At 35.7% G+C, this 13611-nt stretch overlaps 1 protein-coding gene across 2 annotated transcripts in view; it reads right to left on the bottom strand.

The window, feature by feature from the left end:
- NBEA (neurobeachin) overlaps window positions 1-13611 on the bottom strand; it is a 697365-nt gene that overhangs the window by 126602 nt on the left and 557152 nt on the right. For both annotated transcript variants that reach the window (XM_049778738.1, XM_049778739.1), the window contains one exon: window positions 5307-5447. In XM_049778738.1, the coding sequence (XP_049634695.1) occupies window positions 5307-5447 (141 nt within the window). The remainder of the gene's footprint in view (window positions 1-5306; window positions 5448-13611) is intronic.

Raw genomic sequence — 13611 nt, 5'->3', positions numbered from 1 at the left:
TCCTTCATGAATTCTTAAAGCTCTCCTCAGAGCCCTGGGAAGTGAACCCCCCAAAAACTACATTCTGAAGCTACCCAGTGAGCGAGTGAGTGAGTAAGAAATGGCTGGCTGAGAACATAAAAACCGGCTAAGCTTTGCAGAAGCCGGGTCCCCTGTTTATGACATCACGCTGGGAAAATCCAGGAAACTACGCCTGCCCAGTGGGGCGCGACTGTGAAAAACTGTGAGTGCTGCCTCTGTGTATCTGTCTACTGTCCTCTTGCGTGAGCCTCTTGGGAGTGAGCCGAAAAGAGGCTCCAGAAAACTCGCTCTCCTAGAGGCCATTTTCAGGGCGGGACTCCAGAACATAAAAACCGGCTAAGCTTTGCAGAAGCCGGGTCCCCTGTTTGTGACATCAGGCTGGGAAAATCCACGAAACTACGCCTGCCCAGTGGGGCCTGACTGTGAAAAACTGTGAGTGCTGCCTCTGTGTATCTGTCTACTGTCCTCTTGCGTGAACCTCTTGGGAGCGGGCCGAAAAGAGGCTCCAGCAGAGCACGGCTGCATAGGGAAACTACGCAGGCGTGCGCTCTTTCTAAGAAAAGAACACCATTCCAACAAGAAGAAAAAATCACACTAAGAACTGTGCTGGATCACAGAAGCAAGCATTTCTTTCTGGATTGTTTTCTCTGTTGCATGCTCGGGCCTAAGATTTGATCCAGTGTGAGGCTTCATCCATGGAGGACTCCCCTCCCTTAGAGGCAAGTCAGCCCATCCAGAAAGGGCGAGCCAGAGGAGTGTGCTGCCTGAATCATATAGCCAATGAATACCACCACAACACGTAGAAAAACCCACAATACAAGTGTGAGAATGGGAAAACAATGCAGGCCAACATCAGACTAGAGAATGAAGATGACAATTCTGATGACCAGATAATGACCAACCAACTAATTAACCTCTCAGATAAGGACTTTAGACTAGCAATATGGAAGATCCTCAACGAACTGAAAGAAACCATGGATCGAGTTGAACAGAACACTAATAAGAACCAAGAAAATATGAAGACAGAAATCACAAAACTCCAAACTGAAATAACATGTCAACTAACAGGCCTGAAAAAGTCAGTAAACGAAGTGAATGACAAAATGGCTAAGCTCTGGGACAGGGTATCAGAAGCTGAGAATAGACTTGATGCTGTGGAAGATGAGATACATAACAATTCCATGAGGCTGGAGTGATAACTCAGTGGGTAGGGCATTAGCCTTGTATGTGATGAAGCTGGGTTTGATACCCAGAATTCCATATGGTTCTCTGAGCATGCCAAGTGTAATTTCTGAATGCATAACCAGGAGTAAACCCTCAGTGCTGCTGGGTATGCCTCCCAATGTGATTCCATTTGTGCATAAGAAATATATGTATATTTGGGCCCGGAGAGATAGCACAGTGGTGTTTGCCTTGCAAGCAGCCGATCCAGGACCAAAGGTGGTTGGTTCGAATCCCGGTGTCCCATATGGTCCCCCGTGCCTGCCAGGAGCTATTTCTGAGCAGACAGCCAGGAGTAACCCCTGAGCACTGCCGGGTGTGGCCCAAAAACCAAAAAAAAAAAAAAAAAAAAAGAAATATATGTATATTTAAAGATAAATTTTCAATAGGTTTTTTAGAAGCTTTCAAATAAATATAATTTATCTGAGCATTTCCAGATTTTGTTTTGTTTTGTTTTGTTTTGGGGCCATATCCTTTGGTGCTCAGGAATCACTCTGACAGGGCTCAGGAGATCGTATGGGATGCATTTGATGAAACCTAGTTCAGCTGCATGCAAGGCAAGCACCTGAACCCTTCCTGCTGTCCTACTGCTCTAGCCCCAGTCACTATCAAATTAATAAAACCCTAGTTCTTAGAGCTAGAGAGCTACTACAACAGTTAAGATGCTTGTCTTACATGTAGTCAATGGTGGTCTGACCCCTGGCATCACATATGATACTCTGAGGATAGCCAGGTATGACCTACTCTGCCCTTCAAACACCCTATTTACAAATAACCTTAATTGTACAAGCCATTTAACTTATTGACTTGTGTGTTCTTATTTACAAGTGTATTTTTAGAAATTTTTAATTTCTAATCACTGTGAATTACAGTACTCATTATTAAGCTCCTGGCACACAATATTACAACACCAACAGCTTCACCACTGTCTACTTCCCTTCAACAATGTCCGAAATTTCCTTTCAGTACCTTAGTCTGCATCTAGAGCCATCAAACCCCCCCCCCCTCCATTGCCCTTGTGTTTCCATCCCTAATTTATGTCCCCTACCTATAATCTAGTGGCAAACTTTCTACTGAAAACAGTTTTCTTGCTCTTCACTTCTATTGTCTTTCAGGATTTGTTATTCCTTTACGATGTTTTTTATATAGATGGCATATGAGAGAGATTACATGTGAGTTTTGAATAGTTAGACTGAGTATACTGAATTATGTTTAGGTTGCCATCTAATTACTTCTGAGAGTATATCTGGGTAAGATTTAAAATAAGATAACTGAAAGTAAAACATGTCTTTCTATTCTAGCCAGTATTATTCCAGACAGACTCTAATAGTTTATCACTTGTCTTATGGCACCAATCAATGAACAGTCTTTTCAGAGTCTTATATTTTAGATTTCACTGGAAATGTGTCTAAATAATGTTTAATTTCAAGTAACAGATTTATTTGAACATAAAATTCATTATCCTGTTGAAGCAATTATAATCAATATCACACTAAATATGCTAACTGAATATAGTTAAAAATTTAAGGGCTCTTGATCTGAAAGACTTTCTGAAAGGCAAAGGGCAGAGTTTTATTTAATCTGTAATTTGTTTGTATAAATTCAGTCTTAGAGACATATATTTTAATGTAATTTCTTCTACTTTATAAATTCCTTGGGGTTGGATTTATGAAATTATTAAGGTCATTAAGTTAAATGATTAGAAAGCAATTAGAACATTATCATTATATTTAAATTAGCTGCTTGGATAAGTAAGTGCATACCCATAAAATATGTGCTGGCTATGTGCATTTCCTACTAAACAAAGTTATAGCTTGTTCTGTCCAGTACAGTAGCCACTAGTTATCCATTGAGTAACTTCAGAAATTGCAACTTTAAAATGTACTGTAAATAAAAAAATATATTTTAAATCCAAAGACTTATGTTTTCCAAGTATAAAGTATCTCTTTAACAATTTTATATTAATTACAAATTATAACATTCAGAATATACTGAGTTAGCAAATACCTTTATTAAATATGTTAAAATTTCACCTTTCAAAAACCCTTACTGTGGCTACTAGACATTTAAACCTCCTTGTAAGCAGTACAAATTCTATTTCCATTTTGCACCATTGCTGTTAGAAGGGCATATACAGGATATACAGGATATGCCATTCCATAGGAATTATGCAATCCTGAAATCCACTGCATTATGGGTTTATAATGCAAATTCTTAATATTGTCTCACCAGAAAATAAAATTAAATTAAGGATCTAAAGTAAGGATCAATTGTGATTTATGATTTGAGGGTTTTTTTTTTGTTGTTCTGTTTTTGGGCCATACCCAGTGATGCTTAGGGGGTTACTCCTGGCTATGTGCTCAAAATTGCTCTTGGCTTGGGGGACCACATAGGACACTGGAAATTAAACCGAGGTCTGTCCTGGGTCAGCTGCATCCAAGGCAAACGCCCTACCACTGCGCTATTGCTCCAGCCCGACTTGAGTATTTTTAGTTTATCAGGCAGGTAAAAAGGAACATGAAATCAAATCTTGATTTGATTGATAAGTATTTTTTTTTGTTTTGTTTTTGGGTCACACCAGGCAGCGCTCAGGGGACCATATGGAGTGCCGGGATTTGAACCACTGTTCTTCTGCAGGCAAAGCAAACACTTTATCTCCATGCTATCTCTCCAGCCCCAAGATATTGATAAGTATTTTTAAGGACTTCCACTTAATATATGCCATACATATCTGACATCAGACTAATTAGATCATAAAAAGGGACTCTTCACACATTTCAAAACACATTCTCATTCACTTTTCAGAATAATACACTTGGTAATTTTTTTTCTTTCCAAAAAATAATCACTTTTAACCATAGAATACTGATTTCACCTCCCACATCCACCATTCCTTTCTTCCACTAGTCATTGGGTTACTGTAGCCAAGCCTGTCCCACTGAATCCTGAGATAAAATTGAAAGGTCATGCTGAACCAGTGTTTTTGGTTTAAATGCCGGAGAGATAGCATGGAGGTAAGGCGTTTGCCTTTCATGCAGGAGGTCATCGGTTCGAATCCCGGCGTCCCATATGGTCCCCCGTGCCTGCCAGGAGCAATTTCTGAGCCTGGAGCCAGGAATAACCCCTGAGCACTGCCGGGTGTGACCCAAAAACCACAAAAAAAAAAAAATAAATAAATGCTTTGTAAAAATCTTCATTTCTAATAATCTTAAAAGTCCTTCTGATTATGGTGAAGTAACTAGATAAGACACTAAGGCACACAGGCCCTGTTGCTTTAAGACATTGGCCCCTGTAAGTAGTTTGGCTTTGGCTTCCTAGAGCTCTTAAAAAGTAAGCAAAAATTTAACTTTATTGGCATCCTTTTTCTAGGTTTCTGTTTTACAGCTTTGGCTGATTTTATTATTATTGGGGGGGGGGTGTTTGGGCTACACCAGGTGATGCTCAGGGATAACTCCTGGCTATGCACTCAGAAATCACTCCTGGCTTAGGGGACCATATGGGTCGCTGGGGGATTGAACCTAGGTCCTAGGTCAGCATGTACAAGGCAAATGCTCTACTGTTTGCACCACTGCTCCAGCCCCATATTTGGTTGATGTTTTTAAAAAATAGTTCTGCTTCATATTCCAGCTGAGTCCACAGGCAGTAATGACAGGGAATTTGGCTTTATAAACTTACTACTTCTGCAATTAAAGAATTGGATTTATTTATTTTCCCATTTTCTTACCTGCCTGTTGGTGATGCTAGTCTTTTAAATCCTGACCAGTAAATATTTGTGTTTTGTTTTAATCTGCGGCTAAAGTGTCAATACAGAAGCATTCAGTATTATTTCAGAAAAACTAATAACACATTATAAAAGTTTAAGATCTTGAACCAGAGAGACAAAGACAATACAGGGACTAAAGTGCTGTGTCATAACCAATGCAACCTGTTTCAGATCAGAGGCACTATCAGGAGACACTCCTGAGCAGAGGCAGGAACAGATCCTCCTAAACACCTGTGTGTGTGTATTCTCTGAAAAAAAAAAAGTCTTAAAAAGTACTGTCTAATTTAATAAAGATACTCACAATCCGAACAAGCCAGGATAAGGTTGATGTTGCTGTTGAATAATGAGTATTGTAGTGGTAGGGTGGACTTTGTTCATCTTCCCATGTCTCATAGCGCTCTGCATAAAACACGGCTCTCTTTGGGTTCAATGCACCAATTGGCTATTAAAACAACAACAAAAGAGCAATTAAAATAATAGTTTATATATTATTAAATTACATCAATGGTATAACTCTTTATTCTGTTCATATGCACTATTAGTATTTTTAACCACAAAGTATAAATTATTCTATATTTTCAGAAAGTCTAATTTGGGTTTTAATTCTATATTGTTCTTATACTTGCTAAAAATAACTTGATGGTTTATATTTACAAAGTTTTTATTATTTTACTAAAACTTTTCAGCAAATAGCAGAGGAGTGTTTTTAAACTGTTAAGAATCAGTGTTTTATGAAATTTTACTGCCTAATACAACAATCAAACTGAGTATTTGCATAAGATATTCAATGAAGAGAAAGTGTTGCAGATGATCATGTATCAAGATATTAGGAGTAACCCTTGTCTAAATTACATGCTATCCAAATTGCACCAACATGCAATTCCTGTTGCAATGTCAGGACCATTCTTTATTACACTGATGGAACATAAATCTTTTTCAAGTTATAAAAAATAACTAAGGCTGATAGAAGTAACGTAGGCAGCTCAAGACTCTTAGAAAGCAACTGCTATAGTCCTTAAATCTTCCCTAGTTGTATTAATACACTTCTATGTATAAGGGAAAGTCCTATAATAAATCTTACACTAAATTTTTCCAAATATAAAATATATATATATCTAGTAAACCAAAATGTGTTAAGTGGTTACTGTTTAAAAATATTTTTTTGGTTTTGGGTCATACCCAAAGGTACTCAGGGGTTACTTCTGGTTCTGTGCTCAGGGGTCATTTTTGGCAGTAGTCAGAGGACAATATGGGATGCAGGGAATAGAACCCAAGTTGGTCGCATGCAGGGCAAACATCCTACCTACTTTCCTATAGTTCTGGCCTCCTGTTTCAAATTTCTTAGTACATATATTCATAAACAACCTCTATGATTTCAAATAGCAAACTATCTTAGCTTAAGTTTTTGTTTGATTTTGGTTAAATGTTACAAGGAGTCCACTCATAAAACCTAATAGCACTGTTATTTTGCTTTAGATTGCATACTATACAAAATGCTTATAGAGAAAATAAAAGATTAATACTAAGTATGATATATAAGTCCTTTATTTCAAAATTTAATATTACTAGTTAAATATAAAGTTCCCCCAAGGCATAATTTTAACAAGAAAAGTAGTAGAAAATTAGTGTTTCAATGGGACAAATAATGATACACAAGAGAAAAAGATTCATTTATAAATTGCTTGTGAGCTTTTTCTTTTGGTCACAAGGGACTAATTCAAAGAACAGAATGATGTCAGCAGTTAACAGTCTGTTAGAATTTCCATAATAGACTCCTATTTGCATGGATTCATATTTTGAATATTAAAATTATTTGCATAGTGTGTGAATTTTTATTTAACTTAATTATAACTTAACAAAAATTGAATAACATAATCTTTAAAACTGTTGAAAACATATTTATATAATTTTCTATTATTTCAATTTTATATTGGTTCAATCTCTTAATTCTCAAATATTTTTATACATGTAAAGGTACTATTATTTCTTTAAATTTTAGATAAAATATTAATACTGAAAATCTGGGAGGTAAACTAATTGTAGAGTGTAGTACATTTGAGTTGTATAATTAAATTTAAATTTAACTGTTCTATTAAAGATTACTAACGTATTTATGCTATTTAAAATATGTAGATCTTCATTTAAACTTATTATTACATTTTTCAAAGCATTTAAAATATTTTATACTTTGTATTTTATTTTACATGAATAAAATATGTACACAACTCCCAAGAAATTATTTGATTTGTTATTGTTTAGTCAGGTTGTCTTCAAAAAATTTTCTGGGGTTTCCTCTAATCCTTTTCAACCTTATTCTTAACTACTTGCTTCATTCAAGTTTTACAAGTCATTTAACTTGTCTTTTACAGCATAAAATTTTGTAGAGAATAGCTGAATTGCATTAAAATCTGCATTAGTAACTAGCTAAATTCATGTTTTGTCAATTTTTTATTTAAGGCAATGAGAAGTGAATTTTATAAACTCCACATTTCCCTCCACCAATGGTCTCAGTTTTCCTTCTGTCTTTCCTGCTTCCTGCCTCTGAGGCAGAAATTATTTTTCTCTTTCTTTCCTTTTACACACAGTTCCTTGCATTATTGTTACCAAAGGATATCTTGGATATTATTTTATCTCAACACCCCAGTTATTGTCCAGAGTAATCATTTCCAAATATGATTGTCATAGTAGTGCCTTCCCTTCTTTAACTGCACTCTCCCCACTATTAATAGCAAACTTCCTACCACAGACAGGTTCTCTTGGTCTTTATGTCTATTATCTTTGGGAATTATTACTATACTGTCTTGTGATACTGCAAAAAAGGTGTGCATTTATTTTGTGCTTATTCCTCTCCCTCTGACTCATTTTGCTCAGCATAATAATCTCCAGATCCATCCATGTATAAACATTTTAGAACTTCATTTTTCATTAAGAGCTGTATAGTGTGTATATCCATTGTGCAGATGTACCATAATTTCTTTAGCTACTTATTTTACGACTATTGTTGCAATGGCTAGTGATGCAATGAACAAAGACAAGGCAGAGGGATTTTTTGCCCCTCCCCATTTTTGGGCTTCTAGGGTATAATCCTAGATGTGGTATTGCTGGATCATGCATAAGTTCAATTTATAGGTTCTCTCTTTTTTTTTTTTTTAAGGAATATCTATATTGTTTTCCTAAAAGAAAAAACCAGTCAACATTCCCAGCAGCAGCAATTGAGAGTCCTTTCTCTCTTCATAGTGCCAGCACAGGTTGGTTTGTTCACTGTAATGTATGCTAGTCTCTGTGGTGTGAGACGAATTAATGATGTGGAGCATATGCTCATATGCCTTTTGGCCACTTGTATTTCTCCTTTGTGGAAATGTCTGTTCATTTCTTCTCCCCATTTTTTGGATGGGGTTAGATGTTTTTCGTTGTTAATCTCTGTCAGTACCTTGTACACATCTTAAGATATCAGCCCCTTCGCTGATGGGTATTGGGTGAATAGTTTCTCCGATTCTGTGGTAGTCCTAGTATTCCAGTCACCATTTCCTTTAATGTAGCACCATTTGGTTATCTTCTTTTTTTACTTGTTTTATTTATGCACTGTGATTACAAAAATATTTATTGTTGGGTATATCTTTGCTTCCATTTCCTTGCCCAGTGGTGTTTCATCCCAGAAATGCCTTTAGTTTCAGTATCAAGGAGTGTTCTGCCTATATTTTTCTCATAGATCTTATGGTAAAGACTGGGCATCAGGTCTTTAATCCATTTTTATTTGACTTTTGTGCATGATATTAAAATTTATTTCTCTTTCTTTCTCCTTCCTTCTCTTCCTTCCTATCTTCCTTCCTTCTTGTTTCTGTTTTTGTTTTTGGGTCACAACTGGCAGTGCTCAGGGGTTACTTCTGGCTCTATGCTCAGAAATCGCTCCTGGCAGGCTCGGGGGACCATATGGGATGCCGGGATTTGAACCACTGTCCTTCTGCATGCAAGGTAAACAGCCTACCGCTGTGCTATCTCCCTGGCCCCTCTTCATTCTCTTCTTTTTCTCTTCCTTCCTTCCTTCCTTCCTTCCTTCCTTCCTTCCTTCCTTCCTTCCTTCCTTCCTTCCTTCCTTCCTTCCTTCCTTCCTTCCTTCCTTCCTTCCTTCCTTCCTTTTTTCTTCTTCTTCCTTCCTTTCATTATTTCCTTCTTTATTCTCTTTCTTTTTCTTTTTTGGCCACACCCACTCATACTCAGGGGTCACTCACTTCTGGAGGTGCTTAGGGGCACATATGGAATGTCAAGATTGAGCTCAGGTTGATTGCATGCAGGACAAGCACCCTATGATGTGCTATTGCTCTAGACCCTCAGTATTTCTTAAAATGACAAAAACCAAGGCAAAAACTTCAAACTGGAAGGAGTCTAAATGTCTAATATAGAACTTGTTAAATAAAATATGATATATGATATCTACTATGCAACTATACAAGGTTAGCTTAAAAATATTTCAGGATGAATTTATTCTTACCAAAAGAGTGCCTGCTATGTGTCACAAATTATTTTAGTCTCCTAAATAAGATAAAACAGCTGTTCACATGAAGTTTGTTTTCAAATGTGTATTATGTATGTATCTGCAGTCCAGCTATGCATGTTTATGGATGTGTTGTTTGTTGTCTCCAGAGGCAGAAACAAATTATCATTGCCAAATATTAAGCAAATAAGAAAAGAAATGAGACAAGTATTATGTCAATTAAATCAAAGTAATAGGATAGAAGCAACTCAAAAGCCAGTCACAGAAAATTCAGAAGTAAGAAAATTCACTACAGATGATAATGATAGTACAAGGGTTGAAAGTGATATGTTAAGAATTAGCAAGGGACACATATTAGAGAGAGCAGGAGGAGCCGAGTCATCTGACATGAGCTAAAGCCAAAAGACTGTGATTAAAGCATAGCGTAGTAGATAAGAAAAAGATTTTATAAGATGCATATCAGTTTTGTAGATCATGGAGGTGAAATAGTTTTATAAAATGTAGATAGAGGCACATCAGTTTTGTAGACCATGTCGATGAAATACAGCTTATGTTTAGTGTAGTTAAGTCACTCAGTGATTGAAACTAGAAAAGAAACAAGGACTGTGCTAGGCTTTAAGAAGTGATCCAAAGATTTCTTTTTTGGGGGAGAAGTGTATTTATATGCAATGTAGATGATTAGGTCTATATTACAATAGAAAAAAGGTTTGAATAATTTCATAAAATTTTTCTAAAATTATTTAAGCATGTACTTTTGTTTAAAGGCTCATTGAAAGATTCTGAAGCATATACACAAAACTATAATAAAAGTTCTAGTTTTGCTGACACCTTTGGAGAGTGAAAATAATGAAGACTTTAATGTTTTTTCAGTTTTACTGTCATATGAAGGATTTGAATCAACTTAAATATGAACTTTTAGTTCTCTTTTTAAACTATGTGACCCAGAAACATCTTTCAAAGTAAGTTTGACTATATTTTAGCCAACTGTAAAGTCAAGGTATTTCCAAGTAAAGTTTTGCTGTTATGGTTTTCCTGATATTGGAATCACCACATATTAAAACAAAATGAATGACTAAATAAAGAATAAAAAATATATCAAAAGGTGAGAAGCTACATTTGATAGGACACTAGCAAATTCTCTTGTATATATACACATATATGTGTGTGTCTATATATAATGGAAAAAGTGATAGCTGGTAGTAAGGGCATAGTTGAGCTTAAAATGGCACTTAAGAAACACAAGATAAAGATGTATTTGTGTAAACCTCAAATAATTTCCGACTCAAAAGAACCTATTTTTAAAGACATACTTGAGATATCTGAGAAAGCATGATTAGGACATAGTGTGGAATAATACGGGGAATGATTACAAAGTTATTAATGTGATTATGGTATTTTGATAAATAGGAAACTTTTATATTAAAGTACTATGAATAAATTCTGATCCTTAATTTATTTTAAAATTTAGTAAAATTAAAATATTGAAAGTGCTACTAATCATAACATCTAGTACATTGAGCAAATGTAAACTATTTACAAATTAAAAAATATTTTTACTTAGAAAATAACATTAAAGGGGGTAGGGAGTAGGTTACAAAAAGAAAATAACATAAAAACATATACAAAGTGGGCTGCAGAGATAGCATGGAGGTAAGGTGTTTGCCTTGCATGCAGAAGGACAGTGGTTCGAATCCTGGCATTCCATATGGTCCCCTGAGCCTGCCAGAAGCGATTTCTGAGCATAGAGCCAGGAGTAACCCCTTAGCACTGCTGGGGATGACCCAAAAACCAAAGAAAAAAAGCCTATACAAAGAAAATTACAAAATAGTCTTCAAGAAATATAAGAAGATACAAGGAAATGGAAACACACTCCCTGATCATGGTTTGGTAAGATTAGCATAATTAAAAAAGCAATACTTCCCAAATCACTGTACAGATTTAATGTAATCCTATAAGGATATCCATGATTTTTTTGATATCCACGATTTTTAAAAGAAGTAGATCAAACACTTCAGTAATTCATGTGAAACATTAGACCTCCATAAATTGCTAAAGCAATCCTTGGGAAAAATAAAATGGGATTATTACTTTTCCCAACTTCAAACTGTACTTCAAAGTAGTAGTAATTAAACTAGCATGCTATTGTAATAAAGATTTATTGTAATAAAGATAGACCAATGGAACAGATTTAACTTTTCTGAGACAGACCCCCAGGTATATGATAGGTCAATTTTTGATAAAATAGAAGGCAACACAAAGTAGAGCAAGGAAAGCATCTTCAACAGTGGTGTTGGAAAAACCGATCAGCTACATGCAAAAAAATGAACTCAGACCTCTCTTTAATGCCATGTACAAAAGTCAAAAATGGATTAAAGACATTGATTTCAGATCTGAAACCATAAGGTACAAAGAGGAAAACATAAGCAGAACTCTCCGACACTGAAGCTAAATGCATCTTCAAAGATGAAACATCACTGACCAACCAAGTGGAAAAAGAAAAACAAATGAGGCTACATAAACTAAGAAGCTTTGCACCTTAAAGGAAACAGTGACTAGAATACCAAGACTATCCATAGAATTGGAAAAACTATTCACCCAACCCCTATCTGATAAGGAGTTAATATAAGTTATTAACTTAGTAAAGCACTGGTAGAGTTATCATGAAAAAAAAATGACCCCATCCAAGACTGGGGAGAAGAAAAGAACAGACATTTCCTCAAAGAAAAAATATAGATGGCCAAAAGGCACATGAGAAAATGCCCCACATCACTAATCATCAGTGAGATGCAAATCAAAACAATGAGATATAACTTACACCATACACTGGCTCTCATCACAAAGAAAAACAACCTGTGCTGGCACTGATGCCGAGAGAAAGGGACTCTTATTTTTTTTTAATCTTTATTTAAACAAAGAAAGGGACTCTTAATTGCTGCTGGTGGAAATGTTGATTGGTCCAGCCTTTTTGGAAAAGAATATAGAATCAATAGTCCTCAAAAAAAACAAAAACAAAAACAAAAACAAAAAAACCCTAACACTTAGAAATTGATTGAGTTTTCATATAAACCATCAATATAACTCCTGGGAATATACCCTACGAGACAAAAAACTGCAGAAAAGCCTTTTGCATTCCTATATTTATTGCAGCACTATGCACAGTAGCCATAACTTGGAGACAACCTAAGTTTCTGAGAACAGATGGTGATAAAGAAACTGTGATACACTATACAATGGAATACTATGCAGCTGCTAGAAAAAAAAATGGTCTTCAAAATTACTTATACATAGATGAATATGGAGAGAATTATGCAGAGTAATATTAGTCAGAGGGAATGGGATAACTATTAAATGATGACACTCATGAAAAATAAAAAATAGTATGGTAATAATTCCCAAATAAAATAGAGATGAGTTCCAGGACAACCAGTTCAGGGTAGAAAACTTGCCAAAAATAGTGGGGAAATGAGTTAGGGCAGATAAGGGACAGTATAACAATGATAATTGAAAATTATCTCTCTGGACAAGAACTGGGTGTAATAAGTAAGTAAATATAATATACATTATATTCTTTCAGTAAAACTATTACAAACCACATTGTTTAAAAGAAAAATGAAAGGGAGTGAGTGCAGGCGAGCAAAAGAGAGAGAGGAAGAGAGATATAAGGAGGGAGGGAGATAGAAAGATAAGGAGGGAGAAGAAAAAGTATCTGCCTATCTACCATAGAGCAAGGCAGGAGAGAAGGCAGGAGAGGATGCTGGGAAGGAAACTGAGGACATTGATAACAGAAAATGAACACTGGTAAAAGGATGGGTGGTTGGCATTGTATGACTGAAAATCAGAAACAACTTTGTAACTGTATCTCATAGTGATTCAATTATAGAAAATTAAAGAAAAGAAAGTACAAAAATAATGACATTTTCAAATCCAAAGTATGTCCCTTTTAGGGATGCTTATTTTGGAGGTTATTCCCACAGATATGGATAATTTTATTTCACTTATTTGTACTCATAAAATGTGAGAAAATTGAGGCTGGAATGATAGCACAGAGGTAGGGGTTTGCCTTGCACATGGCTGACCCAGGATGGACCTCGATTCAATCCCTAGCATCCCATAT

The sequence above is a fragment of the Suncus etruscus genome, chromosome 8 (assembly GCF_024139225.1).
Source record: "Suncus etruscus isolate mSunEtr1 chromosome 8, mSunEtr1.pri.cur, whole genome shotgun sequence".
In the NCBI taxonomy this organism is placed as follows: domain Eukaryota; kingdom Metazoa; phylum Chordata; class Mammalia; order Eulipotyphla; family Soricidae; genus Suncus; species Suncus etruscus.
The sequence above is the reverse complement of the archived record's forward strand: the minus strand, read 5'-3'. Positions and strand labels throughout refer to the sequence as shown.